The following is a 24,128-nucleotide window of genomic DNA, read 5'->3' as shown; positions in this document are numbered from 1 at the left end:
TTGAAAGACCGGCATAAATTTCTTTGCCCAAAAGTTGAATCTAGAGTATTCAGGATTGTGTTTTCTTTCTTTTTCTCCTCCTCCTGGTCTTTTTGTTGTAAAGAGGTCACGTAAGGACGTTGGTGGAAGGGCTCCATGCGCCATCTACTGACCAAATCTATATTTTCAGTGTCTAGAGAATGAAATTTATCCCTACATTCGGTGTTTAAAGCAGTCTTTGGGATAGGAGGGGTAATGGGAAAAGACCCTCTTTGACTCTATGGCTTATTGGTGACTCCTGGAATAATATTAATTCAATGAACACATAGTTCAAGAAAGAGATATGAGCCCCTCAGCGCAAAGACAAGTTACAGAGAGAATCACAAAGAAAGTCCGCTGGTACTGGAAGAAATTAGCCAACCTCTAAGGCCAACTCCAACTTACAACTAGATTGTTGTTTTTCACCTGTGTGTTGAGCTACACTCACTGCCCAATGGTTGCTGCCTTACAGGAAATGGCTTTTGACTAATGGCACATCCAGATAAACATCAGTTCCCAACCTGATAATTCTGAAGGACTTCTCTGTAATTTAATTATTTCATAAAAAATTTAATAATGCATAGCAAGTAGGTCCTCCCTTCACCTAGATCCTAACACACAGCTTGTCCCTGTCTATGTAAACTTAGTCCTGATACACACCTACAAATACACACATACAAGATGATAGACATCTGTGTACCTGTGGGTCAGTTGAGAAATCTAAACCCTTGGATTTGGATCAAAATGTTTCTCCCCTCGGTCAATCGTCCTCTCCACTCTATCCTAAATCCAAAAGAAGGGTAGTAGGAATTGGGGCCCTCAAGCCAAAGTTTCCTGGGTTGTAACTGGGGAGAGGTCAGAGCATCAGTTTTAGTAGTTCAACCCACTGGAGTTGGAAGGTTGGATTGAAAATTAAAGTTGGCCTGAAGTGCTCCGATCTGATTCGGGTTCTCTTCCTGTCAGAAGGTGGGAGAACTGAAAGCTACCGACCACGGCTCCAGATGCCCCAGGTAACCTCCTTCCCTATTCCTCTCCCGCTCTCTTTATTCCAAGAGCTGAGACAACTTGCTTTCGTGGTTTAAAGAAAGAAAAGAAGAAAAAAGCAGAAAGTTGAGGGAGAAAGACGAAAAAGAGGCACATCAAGAGGGAAGGCAGGGCGAAGAGAAAAGAAAGAATCAGAAAGAAGTCGGGAGACCAGGGAACTTGGGGAAAGAAAGAAGACAAAGACGGCGAGAAAGGAATGAGGGCTAGGAAGATGCAAGGATCTTTTTTCAACGAACCGGAGTTACACCCATCTTTCACTTTCAAGTCGATCGTCTAGATCTTATCCGTTTCCTTAGTGAAGGTCGTCCGCATTGCTAAAGGAAGCTAGTCAGTCCTCCACCCCCTCCCGCCCCACGCGTGGCTGCGCTGCTGTATCCCCAGCCACTGAGACCCAATCCATCCCGAGTGGGAACGTTTGCAGGAAGGCGACTCTGGGAACACTCTTGCGACTGGTTGTCACCCGGGAGCCTAACCGGATTAATACCCAGAGTTGGATTACGCTGGCTGTCACCAATACGCCTAAAGATTATAATCCAATTTATGCACATTACAGCCAGTATTAACTTTATCTGCTATTTTAAGACTCCCAGTTGCCCCGCGTGTCCTCAGAGGACAATCCTCCGCGTTCTGATGCCACCCACCAGGCTGTCCGGAGGGGAAACCTCCCGAAGAAAACAACTCCAAGCCTAGTTCCTGAGGGTCTGCAGCCGGTACTCCCAGGTGTTTTACCTTCACCTGGGCACCGCTGCGCGATGCCTCCCAGCCGGGGATTACCAGAGCGGGAGGAGTTCCCTTGGAAGGAAATAACATTTTTGTTCATTTCATTTTTGAATTTTCGGTGGCGGTGGCAGAAGGGCGGGGAGTGGGAGTGGTGGACGGGTGCCTGTGAGTGTGGATGGGGAAGGGGGCCAGGGGATTGTTGCCGGTTTTAACAGTCTCAGCGACTGCTTTTTGATGTTTGTTTGCAGAGTGGCACTTCTCTCGCTCTTTCCTTAAATAAATTTGTTTGGGCGTGAGTTCTTGACTTCCCAGCACAAAACCACAAAAAGACGGGGTGGAAAGTAAAAGAAAGCCCCCTCCCTCCCCCGAGCGTGCTAACGCCGAAGACTTGATTTAACACCCCTTTTCCGGCTGCTGGGGGCTCTAGGCAGTGGCTACATTCCAGCAGTTTTAATCCGTTTTTTATTGTAGGGAGGGAGGAGTTTACACAGGGCTGGGATGGCTCCCCAGCTGGCCGCTCTCCCCACTCTAGCGCCCCCTCCCCGTCCTTTGCTCCACCTCTCCCCCCCCCCCCCCCCCCCCCCCCCCCCCCCCCGGTAGGAACCTGTTACTTTAAGCCTGGCGTTCCAGTGTGGCGGTGCGGGCCGCCGGGTTTCGGGAGGTGGCCGGTGATTGGCTCTTTCGAGCTCCCCCTGGTTTGCTCGCTCGGCCTCCCCGCGCGCTCCGCCCCGCCCTCGCGCCCTCCCTCCGCCCCGTAAGGCTCGGAGCCCCGGTGTAAGGCGCCACGGCGCATGCTCCGGAATCTCATCCTCTGGCCCTGGAGCTGCTGCTGCTGCTGCTGCTGCTTTTGCTTTTGGGGCTGAGTTTAATAAGCGAGCGAGCGAGCAAGCGAACGCGGGGGGAAAAAGGCAGAGAATGTCCGCCATCTACCCTCCGCTCCTGGGCGCGCTCTCATTCATAGCAGCCTCTTCATGAATTACAGCTGAGGGGGGCGGGGGAGGGGGGTACCACACAACACCCCAGCAAACCTCCGGGCCCCCAGGCATGGCTAGCTCGGTAAGTACATGCAAAAAAAAATAATAAAAGACCCCCCTCTTCCCCGCCTTTCCTCCCTCGCCCTGCGCCGCCGCCGCCGCCGCAGCCCAGACAGCGCCAGCGCTCCGCGGTTCCAATTAGAGAAAGGTTGGTACGGCTTGCAGGGAGCTGCCGCCTCTCCCTCAGCCTCCGCTCCCCTCCCTCCCTCCACCCCGCCCCCCCCCCCCCGGCGCGCGCACACACACACACACACACACACACACTCACACACTAACACACTCGCCCCTCCACCACCCCCCCCCCCCCGCGCCTCCCTCTCTCCTCGCCTCTCTTTGCAATCGCAAGAAGCGCACTCTCGCTCACACGCGCGCACTCACACACACACTCACACGGTGGAAGGAGGCGAATAATAACTCAGCCATATTTCAGCCGCCGCCGCCGCCGGGAGCCGCGGGCACAGTCCGGGGACGCGGCGAGCAGCCTCGGCGGCCGCTACGATGGTGCGTTCTCCGCGGCGCGCGTGTGTGAGCCGGAGTGTGCGGGCTGACAGCGGCGGGGCCGCACGCAACTTTGCCCCCACGCCGGGCTGTGCGCAGTCGAGCCTCGGCGGCTGTCCGCCCGCCTCCCTGCCTTTCCGAATTTTATTTTTTGGGGGAGGTGGGAGCTACTTTGGGGCCACTTTGGCTCTTGGAAGTGTGTTGCGGGGGCTCTGTTAGGCTGGCCTCGCCGATCGCGTGGGGCTTTTCGCTGGGGGGTGCGGGGTGCCTTAAGTTATGGATGCCTCGGCGTGTTTTCCTGCGGGAGTGTGTGTGTGACGACGTCTCATTTTTGTTGTGCACGAACCCAGTGCTAAGAGCACGGGAGTTTGTGCCCATCAGCAGAGGCTGCCTGTAGTTTCCATTCCGCCTGGCACAGCGCTCCACACGCACGCACACACACACGTACACAAAGACTTCCTCGGCGTGTGCCTGTCGCCGCGGCACTTTCAGGGAGGGGGCTCGCCAGAACCCCCCCTCGGGGTCCCAGCTACCTCCCTTCCCACGCCGGGAAACCGCCCCGGCATCGCCTCCTAATTGTCTTCTAATTTGTTTCCGATGCATTTGTTGTCGTGCTCGTAGTGGCTTGAGTGAGCTCTCCCTCTTCCCCCGGACCCCCTTCCCGATTGGGGGTAACATTCCGTTACAATCCCTGTCGGCGTGGATGCTGGGCGCCGGGCGGGCCGGGTGGGGTGTATCTGGGGGTGTGGAGTGTGCGCGCCCACGCGCGTGAAACGTGGATGCAGAGGGCACCGCCGTTTCCTTTTATGTGCGTTTCAAGAAGGAGGAAAAAAAATGTCAGGCGCAATGTTCAGTGTCGAACGGTCGCCTTCCTGTTGTTCACGGCTGTCTCTCCTCCCCCTGCCCGCAGTGTGCCGTGCAGGTGAAGCTGGAGCTGGGGCACCGCGCCCAGGTGAGGAAAAAACCCACCGTGGAGGGCTTCACCCACGACTGGATGGTGTTCGTGCGCGGCCCGGAGCACAGTAACATACAGCACTTTGTGGAGAAAGTCGTCTTCCACTTGCACGAAAGCTTTCCTAGGCCAAAAAGAGGTAGGGCTCGAATACAAAAGGAGCTTGATCAAAAAATGTCTTTGCTCGCGGAGGAAACAATCGCTTGGCCCGGGCGGTCCCCTCTGCCCCTCTCCCCGCCCCCCGTTCCCCCCCCAGCGTCGCGCTCGCCGGCGTCGCCTCGGGACCTGGGTGCGCGGCGCCGCGCTGGCCAGGTCCGGGCTCTCGCCCGCGCGCGCGCCACTTCGGCTTCGGGAAAGTCACCGCAGAGAAAGGACCGTCAGGTGTCGAGTGTTTATTCATCCCAAGCCAGCCCTCACCGGTCCTCTGGGGTTAGCCGCGGGTTCTGTGGGAAGGTGCAATTAGTTGTTGGGTTTGGAGGCGTCGGGGGGTGGGGCTGGAGGGAACAGACAGCTTGCGCCTTTTTTTTTTTCCTAGAGAAATTGAAATTTACCTGTGTTATTAGCAGGGAATGCGTGGGATGTAGTTATTGTTCCGTTTTGGGAAGTCGCCTCTCCTCGGGGTCTCCTCTGCCTTCCTCTCTGTGAATTAGGCGGGAGGTGCCCGTTGTCACTGATTTTTCCTTTCGTGGGTTAATCACCCCCCGCCTCGCACCGTCAGCATTTTAATGTTTAGTCGGCGGAGGGGCGGGGGGCTTACTCGTCCCTAGCCCCCAGTGGCACTTGACTGCTCATTGGATTTTTGAGCAGCGTGCCGAAGTCTCTGCCCGATGTGATCTGCGGGGAGGAGGGTCCCTGCAAAGGTCGAAGCTAAGTTTCAGAGGAACGATGTTTGTCCTGCCTTCTTCCTCACTTCTTCCCCACCTTGGATTTTAGCCTTGCCTCTAGTTTGCATATCCTGCCCAGCCTCTCGGGCCCCAAGCACTTTCCATAAAGGGCAGGACAGTTTTGAAAAAAGAAAAAAGAAAAAACAAAACAAAACACCGGAGTGTTATTTTGAAAGAAAATTTAAAGAGGGTTTGAGAAATCCTGATGTCTATTCCCTTCAGCCTCCGGAAAGCTACTGTCTGGTTGTTTTAGTTGGATTAGTGGAGGTAACAGTACAAATACAATAAGGTGCTTTGTTTGTGAGCAGGTTTATTTATCTAACTCGACACAATGGTTAGTAGTTATCTTCCATTTGATCCGTAATCTTTATTGGCATCTAGAACTCCTGCAGTTTCTTAGAGTAACATCATAATAAATCCATTCTGCTTAGAGCTCCTGGAAATTATTGAACATTGAGGAGCTGAATAAAGAAAGGAGCAATGCTGTGTGCCTCCGAGGTGGCAGAGGTTTGTGTTGATGCTTATTTTTTGTTTCCAGAGCTCATGCAATGGGTTGTAGGACCCTATGTTTTGCCTTCAGTGGTTTGTTTTATAGCTCCTCCTGAAAACTTGAGCAGTCGAATTTGTTGGGCTTTGCTGATGGTTAACAAATGAATCCAGCTTCTAATAGAAGGGTAAGACTATGCATGGCCTAGAGGAAATAACATTTAGATTTTGTTAGCATGATAGATCGCAATACAGCCAGAGATCATTTTCCTTCATATTTCCTCAACACTGTAATTAGGATGAGCGTCGTCAAGTTTCTGTCACTGTTTGAGGTTGGGTGTGATGCTTCTTGGAATCTCCCTCTCCCTTTTCCATGTATGTATAGAGCCACTGCAGAGGAGTTGAAACAAAAGAAACCACCTTCTAAGATCCCTGGTAGCCACCATTAGGACTCCTTGGCTGCCACACACTTCGAGAGGGAATACATTTAACCAAAAAAGCAGTGTTTAGTATATTAGGGAAACTACGTCAGTTGGCAGAAGATGTAGCTCTTAAGATAACTTTGTTTAGGCTCCGTGGCAATCAACAAATTGGCATTATGAAATTAAAGATGACCAACCTCCCCGTATTTCACCACTGTTTCCCTGCTTCAGTGTGTGAGTGGGGATGCTCCCCTTTATTTCCCATCCTGAATGATTTTCGGTCCAGCCTGAGGGAGCATGAGGGTGCTGGCCCTGCACAGCCCACACCTGGGAGTTGTTGCTAGGCGTGGTAAGCCGCTTGCTAACACTGATGTCTCAGACGTCTCTAGCGAGAGATGCCTGCTTGCCCGTTGGGCTCTTCGGTTTTTATTTTCAACTGCGGAGTTTCTTTATGTAGTCTATAAGCCATTGTTTTAAAATGTTTATTTTTGGATTTTTATTTGTATGTGTGCTTCCCATGATGTGACAAGTCCTGGGAAAAATGCCAGCTTACATAGCCCAGGAGAGACCTTGTCATACTGTAATTACACATGATTCAGATTGCAAGGGAAGGTTTCTCTGTTCATTGGGAGTACTTAGTTGTAAATTCAAGTAACACCAAACATACCACTTGATCCTGGGACTTATTTTTTGGCTTATAACGCCTTTCAAAATGATAAGAATAAATAAATACAGAACAAGAATGCCAGACATGGCTAAGTCTACTCCTGTACCTTTTAAGGTGCTGTATTTGCTATCTTATAGATCTGTAAGTGAGAAATTGGAAATGGAAGACACTGCACAAATGGCTTTGTGAAAAATCTGAGTTGCAAGGTATTCAAAAGAAATGCACGTACTCCAAACTGTAAATGGCTATTAATAATGGCAAGGTAAATCACTTTCAGTATATACATTAGTTGATAAACGGAAGTGGACCTTAGCACTGAGAATGAACTGCTCAGCCATGAAGATGGATGAGTCCTTAGTTTGGTAAATCTTTGCTTTGGAAAAGCAAATTGATTTTTCAGGTTGATTTCCTTTATTCCACAGTAATAGTATGAGAACTTGCAGAGGAAGAAATTAGAGTATTTCAACTTGTTGCCTGATGAGAATTACATGTACCGTTTCAGAATTGAGCTAATTGTACTTGAATTCATGTGGGTTTACTCTGTCCCAAAGATGGGTTGGAGACTTGCAATTTAAAATTACTAGCACTGAGTCCTAGAAGAGAGATTTTGATGAAATGGTGAAGCCTGGAATATCCATTAGCTGTTACAGAATAAGCAGGTCAGAGTCTAATGCATTTTAAAACTATCCACTTGTAAAAAAAAAAAAAGACCATATCTTATTTATTAGTACCAAAGATTTGTAATAGTCTGATATGACTGAAATGAATAGTTACATTCAAAACATTTAATTTAAAATATTAATGTTTTCATTTTCAATATGATGGGAATTTGAGTGAACTTTCCTTCCAATTACAGCCATCCTTACTATTGCAGTCTGTTCCATTGACATTTATGATATGAAATCTGTTGCTTATTATTTTATGTAAGCTAATTTGGCCACTGGTATGGTTTGATGGCTTTTTATTTGTAGCCCTAGTCCTTTGAGTGGGCAGATAAAGCATAATAAATCCCCACTTACAACTTTGATTTAAATGTTTGAGCCCAGCGTTACTGTGTAGTTCTGATTTGTGTTAAACAGTCTTCTGAAATAATTTGGATAACTTTTTATCGGGGTACCTAAAATTTGAGGCCAGACTAGCTGAAGATATTGCGTGCACCTGGTGTGTTTCCTCTTCTTAAGTATTTCAAAGGTTTCAGAAAAAAAAAACAACAACAAAAAAAACCAAAACAGATGGATGACTATACTGATATATTCAGTGAGTGTTAGAAGATTTGGGTAGAGTTCTGTATGGAATTAAGATGACTGGTGAGAGCAGTTCTACTACTTGGCATTTTGAAGCAACATACAGCATAATTTTCCAAGGCACTTAAAAGCTGAATTATTGGAGGCAATCTCCTATGCTGTTAGTGGGAATATAAATTGGGCACGGACATTTTGGAGGGCATTTGGCAACATCTATTAAGGTTTTAGATGTTTATACCCTTTGACCCAGCAAGTTTACTTCCAGGGATTTTCCAACAGATACAGCTTTGCAACTGCACAAAGATACAGTGTATTTCTTGTGACTTTTTAAAACAGAAATTGGGAAGCAAGCCAATTAGGGAACCCCAGCTGGGTTCACTTAAATGATGGGGATTATAAAAAGGGGTAAATATGTTTGTAGATGCAGGAAGATCTTCAAGAGATATTAAGTGAAATAAGTCAAGTTGCTAGATCAGTGTGATCCCATTTAAAAAATATGCTTATAGAACTAAAAAGGGTATGTGTGTATGTGTATAAATAAATTTTGGATGAGTGGGAACCCAGCTCTTACGGTGTTGGCAGGGATGGGAGGTTGTTTTTGTAGCATTTGATTTTTTTTTTTTGAAAAGTTAATTCCATATATTTAAAACATTCCAGTGAGCACTCATTACTTTTTAAGACTAAAAGACAAAGAGTAAAGACCCAGTGTAGAACTATCTTGGGTAGATATTGCTGCTCCATGGTGAGGAGTTTGGGTTAGGAATTACAGCCTTGTATTCGAACGCTGGCTTTAGAGACCTCTTGTGTGCTCTTGAGCAAGTCATTTCTGTGTGTGTCTTCTCACTTGTGTTCTCATTTGTGTTCCTGGAACGATGGAAGAAGAGGACCATTACCTCCTAAATTGAGGAGTAAATATGAATCAGCTGTTTTCCAGTTTATTGGTCTTCGGACCTCTTCAGACTCTTCAAAATTGATTCCAGAGAGCTTTTTCCATGGACTTGTATCCATTAATATTTACTCCATTAGAAATCAAACCTGAGACATTTAAAAAGTTATTTATTAATTTGTTGAAAGATAACAGTAATCAACCCATTATACGTCAGCATATAAATAGCATTTTAAAGAAAAATGAGTATTTTCCAAAAATGGGAGTGAGAAGTGTGGCATTCTTCTACTTTCTGTGTGTACACATCTTTTCACTGTTGTGAAATAACTGGCTCAGCTTGTGTGTCTCTGCATTCAGTCTGTTGTGTTCTCACACTTTATGGAGCCCCTCGAAGACTGAAGCACACTCGTGAGAGCATGGGGGAAAGAGGCAAAAATGTCTTAGAGTTGTGGTGAGAATAGCCAATCCCTGGAAGAGGTTTTGGGGATCCTGGGGTCTCCAGAATACACTCAGAGAACCAGATATTCAACGTAGAACCTGGCACAGACGAGCTGCCCCATTAATATGTGGAAGGTGATGTTTTAAAGCCACAGTTGATGTTGCTAATAAAAACATTTAATGGAAGGAGGAAAGATCAGTCTTCCAAAGTACTGGCATGGTTAAGTTCCATTGTAGCAATTATCCAGCGATTTTTTTCAGAAAAGGAGAATCCAAACTTGGCTTTCAGGGGATGCATTTTATAGTTAATATCACTGTCCAGTTAATGGCATATTATTTGTATAACGCAGAAGCTTTTGTATCTCTTATTTTAGGTGACCTCCTGTAGGACTGTCTCTGTGAGGTAGGACAGGGCAGGGGTAACAGTCAGTCTCATAATTTTACTTTAAAGATTACCTTGTTCTTTGCTCTTGGTTCTTTGAAGTTTCCTTCCAGTGGTCTTCCCTGGGCCAACCTTAGCCCTTTCGTTCTTTTTCTGGTCATCTATTACAGATGATTCCTACTACTTAACACATCTTTTACAGTTCTAAGATGTGGAACTTCTTCTTTTTTTTTTTTTTTAAATCTCTTGGTGACTTAAGTCCTCAAAAGAGAACTTGGAAAGCTTAGATACTTGGGAGGGGAGGAGCTATACACAGTTGCACCAATGACTTAGTTAAGGATTCTATGTATTACTGAACTTCAGACTTTAATCTTTATTAAATTTTGGTCTCTGAAACATAATGTTTCACACTGTCCTGATGGAGATAATAGAAAATTCTATAATTGTTTTCCCTTGGCTTTTATACTTTCCTTGATTTTAGGTTTTACTCAAACAAGAAGCTACCACGTAGAAAGAGAAATTCTCTTGTCTCAGTAATACAAGTTAATATTCTTTCAAAACATTTTGTTTTGTGTGTGTGGCCAGAGTGTCTTTAGTTCATCCTCTTCCTCATAACATAGATTTTAACGCTTTAATCTTTTATTCTCTTATATTTTGTGGTTCTCTTTATTCTTGTTTATAGGGCTGTATTCATATTTGAGAATATAATTTGTCTGAAAAGAGTCCATTGATACTACAGATAATTCATACGTTTTTTTTTTAAACTTACAGATAATGTAGAAGATGAGAAATTACATTGCACAATCGTACTGTACAGCTTTTATGAAGAACCCATGTATTTTTTTACATGCAGTTGAAAATGCTGTTATTTTAAAAATTTATAGATATGTGTTCATTATAGAAAAATCAAACCATAGATACGTAAAAAAGTCACTGAGAATTCTTTACAGCCATAATTAATATTTTAGTAAATATCTTCATATATATACATACACACATATAAATATTAACGTAAATTAACATTAATTCACTCAACAGGTGTTTTTTTGGAGCTCCTATATGGCTAGATCACTTCTAGGAGCTGGGGATACAGCACAAATGAACATTCCTACCCTCATGGTATATGGTGAAATACCATCTTTTTAAAGCTGAATTTTATGGTATTACATTGAATACACATTTGTCATAACTTTATGTGGACATTGTTCTTAGTGTTAATTTGTTATGAATAATGCTATGCTGAACACCTTTGACATATTCATTTTTATAGTTTCGCCTATAATTTCTTGGTGTTAGATTTCCAGAAGGGAGGTAGTTGAGACAAGGTACACAGGATTGATTGATTGATTGATTTAAAGGTACATAGATTTTAAATTTTGTTGTGCATTACCAAACTTCCTTCCAAAATGATTGTACCAATTTATCCTTCCCCAGGGGTTGGGAGACTTCTCCTTTCCCCACATGGTTACCAGTACTGGGAATTAAGTTTTGTTTTTTAATCTTTGCCAGTTTGTGGATGAAGCAATACTTTACTTTTATTTGCATTTATTTGGTTAGCAATGCTACATAGCTCTCTGTGTGTATATATTTACTATTTGTCACTTATGGTATGCCTCTTTTGTGCCCTTTTTGTATTTCTCAAAAAAAAAAGAAAAAGTACAAGAAAATACAAAGGAAAGAATGATATAACAAACATTCAAATCCCCACTACCAAGAATGAATAAATGTTTACATTTTATCCTATTTGATTCTTTGTTTTGATTTTAGAGAATTAGGTATTATAGATGCAGCTAAAGTTTTTAAGTGCTTCTGAATCCTTTTTTTCTAACTTTTTAGCCTTTCTTCCATTCTATTGATGCACATTTGCACATTTATATTGGTGCAGGTAATAGTACATTGTGTTTTAAAAATCTCCACCAAAAGTATCATAGCGAGTGAATCATTTTTTTTAATTGACATATAATTTGTATACCATAAAATTTACCCTTTGAAAGTATAAAATCCAGTGGCTTTTAGTATATTCACAAGGTTGTGCAACAGTGGCCACTATTAAATTCCAGAACATTTTCATGAGTGAATAATTTTGTGTCTTGCCATTTTCCCCTCTCGACATTTTTGAACCTTACTACATTTCATGTGTAGAGAGCAAATTCATTACCTTTAGGTCCTTCTGTTTAGTATTTTATGGCAGGAATAGGTTGTATGCTTACTTTTCTGGTCCCCTGTTAAGGAATATATAGGTCGCTTTCTGTTCTGTGCAGTGAACATCTTTGAATGTGTTACCTTTTACAAATGAACAAGGTTTTGAATATAGGCCTAGAATTTGAGGTGTGCGTGTGTTTTCATTTGTATTAGATGTCAGATTGCTCTACAAAGTAGTCGTGACAGTTTATACTCTGTCAGGGATGGAGTACTGTTTTCTCTACAGCTTTGCCAACATTGATTATTTTCAGATCTCTTAGTTTTATATTTAGTTGAAATATGGTATCTTTTGTTTTCACTTGCGTCTCTCTAATTTCTAATGGAGTTGAACATTTTCTATATGTTTATTGACCATTTGGATTTCCTCTTTATTGACTTTTAAAAACATCCTTTGTCTTTTTAAAAAAAGAAACTATTGGGATCTTTTGTCTTTTTCTTATCTGTAGGATGTTAGTCCTTTTTTGTTTGTGTTGAAAATATCTTGTCCCATTTTTGTTTCTTTTTCTTGTAGTCTGATGTGTGGTATCTCTTTGTCATACACAAGTTTTTAATTTTGTCAAATTGATCTATTTTGTTTTGTTTTCCTGTGTGGCTTTGGGGTTTTGTTTAAGAATATAATTTGTGGGCATGGTAATGTGCTTAACCGGCAGACTTCATACGTGCAGGACACAGGGAAAGGATTGGGGGAGACGTAAGAGAAAAAGGGGGTCCCTGCCTTCGATGTGCGTTTGTCTTCTGGAGCTGGAAAGGACCCTTGAGATTCTTCATCTTTGTTTATCTTCTTGTTTTACTTTTAACCAGAAGCCTAGAAACGTGAAGTGATCTTGCATGTAGATACAATGAGTCACAAATGTGCTGGTGTAAAGATAGCTAGTAATAAATGTGGTAAACGTTTACTTTTAAAATGGTGAATAATTATTCACTTATATTCGCAGACAAATGTTCAGCAATAATTACTTTTGTAGACATGACCTAGGATTTAATTAAGCGGTGGTAACCATGGTAGATGCTGTCTAAAAGGGAAAAGTTCTATAGCTTCTTTAAGGTAAAATCACATTTATTTTGTGGATTAATTTAAGATTTTCCTTTGAGATTAAATCATTAGGAAAAATTGTTACTGAATGGTAGGGATCTCCTGATAATCTGCCGCCTCCCCAGCCCCCCACCTCCCTCCCATGGTAGGATTGCAATGCCATGAAGGATCCAGAACATTGTTTTAAGAAATACTGTTGTATGATGTAATCCTTTTAACTTAAGTGTGATAAGTTTGCAGTGATTAAGGCTTGAAGAAGGCTATTATCATTGAATTTCTAAAAAGATAAGGCTAGTATTTGGGTGTGATTTAGTTGGTATGTAGTAGTTAACAGTTAACTTTTTGGATAAAATCAGTGCATCATCATTTTTTTTAAAGAAAATGATGGCTTATCTTGAACTCATTCTGAGGCCTGTTTATTTAAAATCATGTTCCTAAGTGATTATAAAGATGATCAGTTGAATTTAATTAGAGTTATTACCCATGTTAGAAGATTGATATTTTCTGAGCCAAATAAATTTTAAAATATTTAATTTTGCCAAAAGCAGATTTTTTTTCTTTGTTTCTTTCCAGCAGAAATCATTAGTTAGTTATTTTCCCATCAATACCAGGCCAAATGCTGTGTGTATGTATTGATTTTAAAAAGCAAAATACACATTAACAATTTCCTAAAATATTAGTAAGAGCAGTAACCTACAGAGTAGGGAGAGTTACTTGCCTCTTAATGTATCTAGATATAAATTCAGTCTGCATAATGCCTGTAATCTTTGCAGATAGGTTTTATGCCCTACTTCTTCCCTCTCCCTCTGAGGGTAGTATTGGGGGAGATTAGTATCAGATTATTCTAGGTACCTATTTATTTTGATAAATACTTATAATATTTTGGATGTTTAAAAACAAGGTTCATTTGGACTCCTATTATCCATACCTTTTACCCCAAATACTTCATTATTATGAGTTGCTGAGAACTGAAAGGTTTCTTTGCATTGAAGAAATACTCTTCTATTTGACAAAAATTTTTCCTTTGTTTGATTTCTTTCCCTGTTCCTGTATTATAAGCAACTGTTGTGTGGTGACTCAGTGAAAAATAGTTTAGGCTGTTGGGATTTGGTTGCTCTTGGTGGGATGGATTATTCAAAATGTTGACATAGCTCCAGATTTTCTTATCAGAGATGCTTGTTGTATGACTTTGTACCTATGCCCAGAAATAGTAACGAGCAGTAGGAAGTTACTTTCTCATCATATGAACACTGAGCAGAAGCATGTGTTATGTCCTCAGTCAGTCCCCACTGGCCTCTCCTTGGATATGTATCTATTGTTCCTCCTATGTTGCATTAGTTACACATCAGATGAGATGAGACCTATATTCTCTCTGTGGGTAGTATTCATAGCTTTGATCAATGCAGTCTAGACATTGGAAGTTTTTGACAACAATGTAGATTTGCAAGTCGGAGTTTTAGAATCCTGACTTTAACTTCCACTCCCCTAAGTGGTAAATTATTACTCAGTGTTCTGAAACTCGTTTCTTCTGTACCTCTAATAATTGACTTTGTGTAAACAGAGCCACCACTTGAATTTAGCAGGAAACATTGTGTTAGCTTAGAATCACATTTTCTAGAATGAGCTTTAGCCTATGTTCTAGGCAAAAAATGAATTTTTCTCCTTTCCTGTCTTTTCTCCCTTATTCTTTTTTTTTTTTTTTTTTTTTTCCACCGACTTTGGATGCTTTTTAAAAAGCTAGACACAAATTTGAGAGACTTGGCCAGGTCTATCACTGTTTTTACTACTTAATCCATGAAATACAACTAGCCTTTTAGCTTTAAAAATAGGAGTCAAATGTATTCCAGTAACTTGTAGAGCGGTATTTAGCAATGCAGCAGGGAAGGCTCTGGCCTGGACCCTAGAAGGGATGTGTTTGGATTGAATAAGCTCTGTGGGCTCTTCTAGCTCTGAAATATTATTTTTCCTTAGTTTTTTGTCTTGTTTTGTTTTGTTTTAAAGGATAAGCTAGGAGCATATCATGGATCTAGTGTTTTCTTAACAAAATAAGTGCCATTTATGAGATGTCACCAGTGTATTGGCTATCATGCTAGACAATAGGTATGTTCTGATGTGTTAAATTTCTTACTTTTCATAAATGTGGTAGTTTGGAGAATGATTTTTTTTTTTTTTTTTGAAAAAAGAAAATGTTGACATGAACTTGACTATATTGGAATTTTACCTTTTTTAATGGTGAGTGAGCAGTGCAGTGGGTATAAGACTTACCTGCAATAACAGGGAAGTAGGCTAATTGGATAATTCGCCAAATAGGTGATTACGTTTTCATTATGAAAAGTTACGTGCTGGTAGTATTGGTGCCATTTATACCAGCCATCGACACTACTTGTAGGTTGGAACATTCAAGAACTCAAGACACCCTATGTTTATTGGAAACTTCTTCCGCAAATCATGGCTCTTGATCAGGTAGGAAGGCCATTGGGTTTTCCATGAAAGTTGGCCGATTATTTTTTTTCTTCCCTATAATGTAGGCCAGACCTTGAAATTTTGTCAATTTGTTTTCCTGAAGCATTATGTTTCAGATAAGTACCTGTGTTTCTGTTGTCAACAGAATTATTGGGGACTTGGACTTATGTTATCATGTAAACAGGTTAAAAGAGAAAGTACGGTATATCAAATATTTGATCACTCACCATACCTTCAGGGTTTTGTGTTTAATAATTCAGATGCTTAATTGAAGTTGTCTTGAAAAGCAATTACCCTTCCACTCTTTCCTTGTAACTTGCTGCTTAACTTTTAAGGAAAAAAAAAAAAAAAGGAAAGAAATTTCTATTTATTCCAGCTTGTTAAAAGGAATTGTTGAATGATGCTAGAGCCAAGGATTTAATTATACGAATATAAAAAAATACACAAATGCAGACGGTTTAAAGAGAGCAGCAAATAAATGAGAATTATGTTGTAAAGTCTATTCAGCTGGGAGTTAGTGCTACTTGACATAGTGTCTTTCTCTAGAGACTCTTTTTGGGGGTGGGGTGGGGTATTTTCATCATTGATTTTAGAATTTGATTCAGTCCATTTTCTTTATATCAGAATGGCCAGAATTATTCATTACTCACATTTTGAGAATTGTGTGAGAGATAAAAGTACGTGAATGAAATGAAGGGGAGAAAATGCTATAGCAAAATGTTCATAGACGTTATCTCTGGGAGATGGGGTATCGGGAAATTAAAAAAAAAATGTCAAATTGGCTTTATTCAAAGATTCAGCACCCCATCTAGCAAATAGAAAGGAGCTCTCAGGAAATTCTTGTGAAATTTGTTGGATTTTTCAAGCTTTCTTGAATGATACATATTATGTGAATATAAAACTAGATATTTAAGTGTACTTATGGACATGTTTACATTAAGCTTTTTAGTTTAGTTTTTTTTTTTAAAGTAATCTCATTGAGAACATAAAAATGTCTTTCCCAAGGGACATTTCATGTTTTGTTATTTGAAATTTTAGTCACCTTGTCATTTTGAGTGTTTTCCTTTAATAGCTCTATAATATATGCACAAATGTTTCATAAGTTGATTGTAAGCTTTAAAGAGAAACGTGTAAATACTCGTACCTTTCTTAACAGTGTTGCTGTGTTGAAGTTTGTAAAATTAATCAGATTAACCTCATTTATAAGTACATGATTCATGTAAGATATTCTTTGTAACAGAAAGGCAACCATGCTTAATATTTCAGTAGAGTATACATTTTTGGAGTACTAAGGAATGTTTTGAAAAGTTTTGATTTTTTTTTTCCCTGTGAAATTTTGATAAGTATAACTTTGTTAACTAATACATTTATCTTGATGTGTAGTATTAGGACATTTTCCAGGGCCTCAATCTGACTTTAATAACGGACAGCAAACAAAAGGACTCTCATCATGTTTAGATGTATGGTAATAGTGTTAGAGATAAATAGGACCTATAATTGGAAATACAGACCCATTTCCAGTTTGTGTCTTTGTATATAGTTTGGAAGTTAAACTTACGTTGAATTGGGAGAAATAAAAAGTACCCAAATGACTACCAAAACAAAGGCAAAACAAATGTTTGGGGCAGGGAAATTGATGCATTTTTGAATTGATGCATAAGCGCATAAACACAAACAATATTTCAGTATGAAGACCGTTTTAATCGTGTTTCATGCATAAACTACAAAAATAACCAGAAGTTTTACAAAATGAAAATTAAAATGTAATTTCCTGTTTTGAATACACGACAGATAGATTAATATGAACATTCCTTGAACACAACTAAAAGAAATGATTTCTGCCAAATGACAAGAGTTAATTCTAGTAGTCTTAAAGGTCTCTTTACAATCCAAAATTTTATCTGATTCAGTCCATGATATTATGGTCTGTGGGAAACATGTTTACATTTTTAACATTAAAAAAAAGAGCAATTGAAAGTGCTATGCTCAAATGCATAGCAAGACTACATGTCAAATAAAAATAAGTCTGTTTTCCCTTTGGTATTAGATGCTTTTATAAAATTCATAAATGACAGATTAACTCCACCTTCGATGTAAAACCCAAGACTTGACATTTGTGATCAGAGCATTTCTTTACTAGCTGCTGGAATAAAATTGCCACGTTAAGTTCCATTTGCTAGCATTTGGAGTAACATTTTTCATGGGCTTAATTCAGTTCTGCTGATAAATTTTTATTTAACTATTTCTGTTCCTTTGGAGAGAGCTCTAAATGGGATTCCTAATAGTCTGGATTCTTTTCTTCAGGATTAAGAAATGTATGAAGATGAGGAAAATCTACTCTTTGGCACCATGATTACAACTCACAGTATTTGTGTCTATTTTTATTATTAAGTTAATTTGCAAGTATAGAAAATCACGTATTTGTTTTAAAATCTAGTCTCGCTAAATACTCAAGGGACCATGCTAAAGACTGGCGCATTTGAGCAGTATGAAGCCTTGGTTTTGAATATTGCAACTTGTTAGAAATTCCAAATTTGGTACCAAATTAAATATACTCCTAGAATTTTATTATAGTACAGACAAAGCTATGGTAGACCAAGATAATGTATAAATGGCCCTTATTTGGAGCATATTTTGCAGTGAAAGGGGAACTGAAGGACAAGGTGTTCTCTACTTGTAGACTTGTAAAGGCCTCAGAGTTTTCTTTATGTTATTGTAGAAAGACATTATTTTTGCTTTGGCGTGCTTAAAACTAAAGGGCAAATGATCCAAAAGAATAATCTTGAAATTCAATAGCAAGAAAACTACTTGACATTGTGGGCTAGAGGCCAGCAAACGTGTTGCTTTCATTGAATGCGTGGGAAATGGGGCAGGCCTGGAATTTAAAGAGACAGGGTGCAGTACGCTAGAAAAGAAAAGCCGTCCTGTATGATTTGCTTAGTGGGAGAAAAAAAAATAGACTTACAGTTTTCTCTAAAGGATCTTTATTGGATCAACTATTTAAGACACTGAGTGAATTTTTTCCTAACTCTGCCTCCCATCTCCCTTAGCCCTCTTCTCTTGTCTGAAATTGGTGCCGGGTAAATTTGTTTATAACAGAGGAGAAGCAGCTTTTCAAATAAAAGTACTTTGTAGCCTGTTCAAATGGAGTATAATGTAATTCTCCCTGAAATTGAGCACTTATTACTTTGTTTATGTAGCTGTTAAAAAGGGAGGGAGGGTATGATGGTGTGTGTGTGTGGGGGGGGGGCACCTACAGGAACCTCTGCTTTAGAAAAAAATTTTTTTTCTGAGTTTTACTCCCCCATCCACTCATGAATCCCCCTTAACCCCTCCCCCACCTCCCACAATCCCTCAATAAAATAGTATTTAAAAGACTTGAATAACCAGTCCTATGTACCAGCTTCTTGCTTGAGGCAATAATGTTGTACTATTTTCAATGGGTGGTCCTGAATCTCCATGGGAGATTTTACAGGCACTGGGCTCCAAGACCCACTAAGTGTATTATTTTGAACATAACCAGTTACATTCCCGAGCCATAGAGAATATACAGAGATAATTTTACATTATTGAAGTCCCATAGTTAATTACTTACAACTCAATTTGTTTAATTTTATTTGAGGAATTTATGGTTTAAATCTCTAGAAGTGACACATAATATTAACCCAGGATTTGAGGTTTCCTTTTTAAAACAAGTAAGCCATTCATACATCTGTCAATTCAGGAATACCCATTGGCATGTATATTTTAATTCATAGGTGCTTTTTGTTGCTTTCAATTTTTCTCCTTTAGGAAACAAACACCTAGCAGTCACTTCCAAATGTTACAGTGTCGAAGTCCTGTTTCTCTTACCTGAGATACTATAAAATGATGGGATCTGTTGTAATAAAAAAAATATATCGGTAAATTTATGGTTAGTATCTTTTGCTTGTGGCATGTAGCCTAAGTATGTACCACCCTGAAATTTAACTAAAATTGCATTGGGCCAAACCTTTGTGGAAACAGGACTGGAATTACAAATTAAATACTGGATTGAGATTGCCCTTTAGGGGAAAAAAATTGTTCTTTAGGAAAACTTACTTAAATAAAATTTAAGTAAATAAATATTTACTTATACATTGTAAATATTGAAATGGGGAATGTTGCAGTCATGTGCATTCCTACATAACTTAGTTTAAAGTGATTTTGGAGTTTCTTCCCAGTGTGAACCTACAGTTATTCACCAGAGTGATAACATATCTTTGTTGGGTCATTGATTTGATTTACTTTCTTGCCCTTATTTATGTTCTTGAGAAAATTAATTTCTGAAGAATGTTGGCTTTCTGTTTAGAATACGTGTATATAACTCCTGCGGTAGCTCTTTTCCATAGGCTAAGTAGAGAAGAGTTTAAGAGCAGGTACCTCAGATGTATTGGTAAAAGCCAGATGATGATATTTATGACGGGCCACTGGTTTTGTTTGTTTTAAATAACGTTAAGTAGTTTTAGGTGGAAGATTCTCATCTTTGAAGAACTGAATTTGTTCCTTGTACAAAAATTACTATATGCTTGTTTGAGTTCATGTGTAAAATGGTGTGAATTCCGTAGTTTTCTTCACTGATAGAATCAAAGATCTGGCTCACCAGTTTATGGCAGTGACGAAAATGTTTACCTTTTCTTTTTTTGTCTTTCTTTTCTCTCTTTCTTTCTTTCTTTCTTTCTTTCTTTCTTTCTTTCTTTCTTTCTTTCTTTCACCTTGGGACTAGTCCTTGAATTGCTAAAAAGTTTTCCAGTAGTTTTTATAAGTGAGTTTAAAGAAGTGATAGCCATCTGAAGTTTGTCTTGTGTAGCCAGTGTTTAAGAGTTATTAAGATTGTCTCCACATGAAAAAGAAACCGCTCTCACGGTTATACATGTGAATAAAAGTTAAAGGTTGGTAAAAATTAGCTTGTCAAGTAAACTTTCTGACTGAGGAATAATTTTGTTTTCATTATCCGTTCCCTTGGCTGAAAATGAAATAGAAACGATCTGGTTACTAAAGACCAGTGCTGTATTGGATCACTTCCTTGAGCTTTTGCTATGATCGTTCAAGGCAAAGTTAGACAGCTGCTGTAGATTTGGCCAGTGGCCTCACAAAAGACGTTGTTTAACCCTGTTAGTTTCAGACACTATCATTGCTACTTTGCAGATGTACTTGCTGTGTTAGATGGGAGCCTCTGTGATTGTGGTTTGAACTGCTGATTTAGAAGAAGGTGGTATGGCAGAAAATGAGTGATTTTAGCACTCCATTAACGGTACAGTTTCATGTCTTGGGATATGACCCATCTCAGCGGTTTTGCTTCTGAGACAGATTTAAAAACTTCAGCTTAGACTTCTCAGTTAGACTTTGCATCTTTGTACCCCCAGATGGTTAGGGAGTTGTGAAGCTTGTGAAAAGTTGTGAAAACTGAGTTTGAATTAGAATCTATGACAATTGGATCTTTAAATGTCCTTTTGGGGACTTGAGGTCCAGAGGAAAGACTAAGTCATTGACTTTAAACTCTCATTTTGGGTGTCAAAGTACCACAGTGCCACCCACTCCTGAAATTGATGTCATAATGTTAAAAATCCTAACGATATTGGGTTCTTTTTGTATAACGTGTTTGCGTTGTTGCCATAGGTTTAAAGGGCAGGGAGATCCTTTATTGTTAAGGCTGAAGAAGGCAAGATTTTGAAACCTACTGCTACGTGATTAAACCAGTGTGTTTGCCCCGAGGCTGCAGTCATTCACTCTGAATTCATAGTCTCAAATTTGGGATTCTTTCTCTGTTTGAAAATAATACTTCTTAAAATTTTTAAGACTCCCTTTGCCGCCTCACGTGAAAGCTACTGAGGCAAATTATCAGGGTTAAGATTGTCGTGCAATCAAGACTGAAGATACATTTCAGTATTTTAAAGAGAACGTTCACAGCCATTTGACATAAAATTTTACTGGGCTTTTCGTTAATCTGAAATAACTGGTCTATAAGTACTTTATCAGTGAAAACTGCTCAGCATGTAAAATGAGGAGAAGAGCACAAAGGCTTCCTGCAAATTAAGGGCACAATGAACACTAACGGACTTTCCAGCCATCTCCAGCTGTGAGATTATTATAGTTTTTGCAAACCCTTTTCTCTCAAAACTAAATCAAGAATGGTAGAGTCCTGATAAAAAGAAGTGTAGAAAAGCCTAACTAATCCTTAGATGAGTTACTTCAAACGTGCCAAAATAGAATAAAATCAGTTAATAGCGTAGATTAAAGGTTACTTTTAATGCATTTTTATCACTCATGTCGAGAATTTTGTTGTATGTTGATGCATTTGTCCTTGTTTAAAAAAAACAAACAAACAAAAAAAAACAAAAAAAAAAACAACCCAGAGGAAAAAATCTAGTTAAATTGGAGAGATTACATAATCACGTTGTTATGAGGAAATTTAGTACTAATGTTAGGTGCCAGATTTGACCCAAGAGATAAAAAGCTGTGCACTTGAGGTCGGAGCTGCAAACAGGTGGCTCCAATTTTGAGTGGTAAGTTTTTGGGTTACAATGGGAGGGCTCATCGGTGTACTTCTGAGAGCTGATTTGTTGTGTAGATTAAAAACAAACAAACACCCAATACGACTCTTGTGTCTTTGGATACATATGTGCAAGTCGTTCCTCGGATAAGATCACAGAAGAGTGCTAAAATCAGATCTGGATGGATGATTTACAAGTGCTTGAGTCTTACAGGTGGTAAAGAGAAGAGTCTGGCTTCTGGGTGCAAGGGTAGTCTTCCCCTTTTATGCACGTATCTGGGATCTTTCATGTACCGAGGAGACCACATCATCTATACTTTTAATTCAGGATCACGCTTGCCAATTTCTTAATTTGCAGTATATCTTTTTGGCCTACCTGGCATATTACGATAGAGCTGTCAAGAGTATTGGGTTGAGGAAAAACTGGTTTGGCATGCTGCCACTGGTAAGAAGTTTTAAAAGTAACGCGTCTTTCTCTTTTTAGGTGCAGGCATATGGATATTGGGGTGGGTGTGTGTCAACCTTAGTGAAGCTTTGTCATAAGAACCTGGGCAGTGGGAGATTTTACAATCCTGTCACATTTGCCACTCTTCTAAGATACCAAACTGTAAGTTTCCCTAATGGGAATTAGCAGTTATCTCCTTGTGATAGATGTATTGCTTTTACTGTGGCTTAACTGGAAATAGCCTGACTGGTGTACCTCAAGCGCATGTGTGTGCTATACGTAGGTCAGGTGCTTTCGTGGGTGTGCATACACTGATTTTTCCTAAGCCATGTGAGAATTAAGCCCTATTAGTTTATAGTCAAAACCTACAGTTGCTCATATATAAATTTCCTGTTTGATATTCTGACCCAATTTAACCCTATACAAAGCTTCTAGCTTGAATGAGTCTTGCAACGTTAAATAACTACTATACCGTACGGTTATTTATGTGCTCAAGAAGCTGAACTTTTGTTCCATCCCAGTAAGTTCCCAAGGGATACGTTATTCTAGTAAATCAGAAAATTTCTCTGAAAGCCAAGTACTTCTTAATTTTTGGAGGCTTGAAAATGGGGAACATAGCCATATGCACGAGGGGGAAGAAATTCTAGTTGACCCACATCTAAAATGCAGTTCAAAGTACTTGGACGTCTTAAATTCTCTTGGGGGGAAGAAACCCCACCACAATGCTGCCAAATTGTTTTACTTCTGTAGTTATGTCTTTGTGTGTTTATAGGAGTGGGAACATTTTATCTTCTGTGTTTCTGTTGAGGTTGTTTTTCAGCAGTGTCCCAAGAAAAGTCCTGGAGGCTGGCTTTGAAGCCCTGTGGACAAGCTGGATTTCAAAGAGCCAGAGGAATTCGGCAGTAATTGTTTTATGGCTGGCCAGAAATCAGACCTATTTGTATAGGTAGCACACAAAATAGCTGTGATTTGACAATTTGGTGCTATTTATACCTACCATAAAAAGAGAAAAGAAAAAGTTAAAGGGGTATTTTGGAAACAGGAACTAAGCTGTAAATGCAAATTGCCTCGCCATTTTCTCAAAAGAACAAAAAAAGGAAAAGGTTAGGAAGTTTTTATTGAAGGTACATAATTGAGGATCTGTCTGCTTTCAAGACATTTAATATTGTAGTCACACTGAAACTACACTTCTTTCTGTTTGTGGTTTTTTGTTTTGTTTTGTTTTTGTTTGTTTTTATTTCCTATTCCCATCTGAATAAAGTTATTTTTGTGGAGCAAAAGGAATTCTCTGGAGAGGGGGGACAGTGAAAATCACAAAGTTTCCAACTCTATCTTAATAGACCTTTAAAATTTCATCTTACTGTTTTTATTTAGCTTTGGATAAGAACCATCTGCTGTTGCCAGAGCGAATTTTTTCTTTCCAAATAAGTTATATTTCAACAAGTAGTCATAGGTTGTTTACTGAGGTGGTGGGTGAGGATTCCTGGCATTTAGGAAATATACAGAAGGAAATTTTCACAGCTCTTCTTAATGTGTCTGCTAGAGAGGTCTTTTTGAATGCAAAGTGTCTAAACTGTTACTCTCACCTAGAGTGTATTCCGGGCTCAAGGTGGGCGGTGTATTTCGGTTTGTCTGTACTTCAGGGAGCAACCCAAAGTGAAGTTTGACTGTTTCCAGAATGTCATTCAGACCTTTTGAGGTTGTCAAATGCTTCATTGTTTTGCCTTGAAACCCCCAGCCCCAGCGCAGGCAGAGTCTGGGGCAGCGGGCAGAGAAAAAGCAAACATTTCTATGATTGA

At 40.0% G+C, this 24,128-nt stretch overlaps 1 protein-coding gene across 2 annotated transcripts in view; it reads left to right on the top strand.

Annotated features, from left to right (window-relative positions):
• Positions 1-2,572: 2,572 nt before the first annotated feature.
• MLLT3 (MLLT3 super elongation complex subunit) overlaps positions 2,573-24,128 on the top strand; it is a 285,447-nt gene continuing 263,891 nt past the window's right edge. Inside the window, exons 1-2 of one of the 2 annotated variants that reach the window (XM_019415385.2) lie at positions 2,573-2,838; positions 4,225-4,405. In XM_019415385.2, the coding sequence (XP_019270930.1) occupies positions 2,827-2,838; positions 4,225-4,405 (193 nt within the window). In that variant the 5' untranslated portion in view covers positions 2,573-2,826. Of the gene's footprint in view, positions 2,839-3,182; positions 3,318-4,224; positions 4,406-24,128 lie in introns of those variants that run through there. The other variant, XM_019415386.2, reaches the window with a different exon arrangement.

Source organism: Panthera pardus, unplaced genomic scaffold (genome assembly GCF_024362965.1).
Source record: "Panthera pardus isolate Hobbes unplaced genomic scaffold, ASM2436296v1 HiC_scaffold_20, whole genome shotgun sequence".
Lineage (NCBI taxonomy): Eukaryota > Metazoa > Chordata > Mammalia > Carnivora > Felidae > Panthera > Panthera pardus.
The sequence above is the reverse complement of the archived record's forward strand: the minus strand, read 5'-3'. Positions and strand labels throughout refer to the sequence as shown.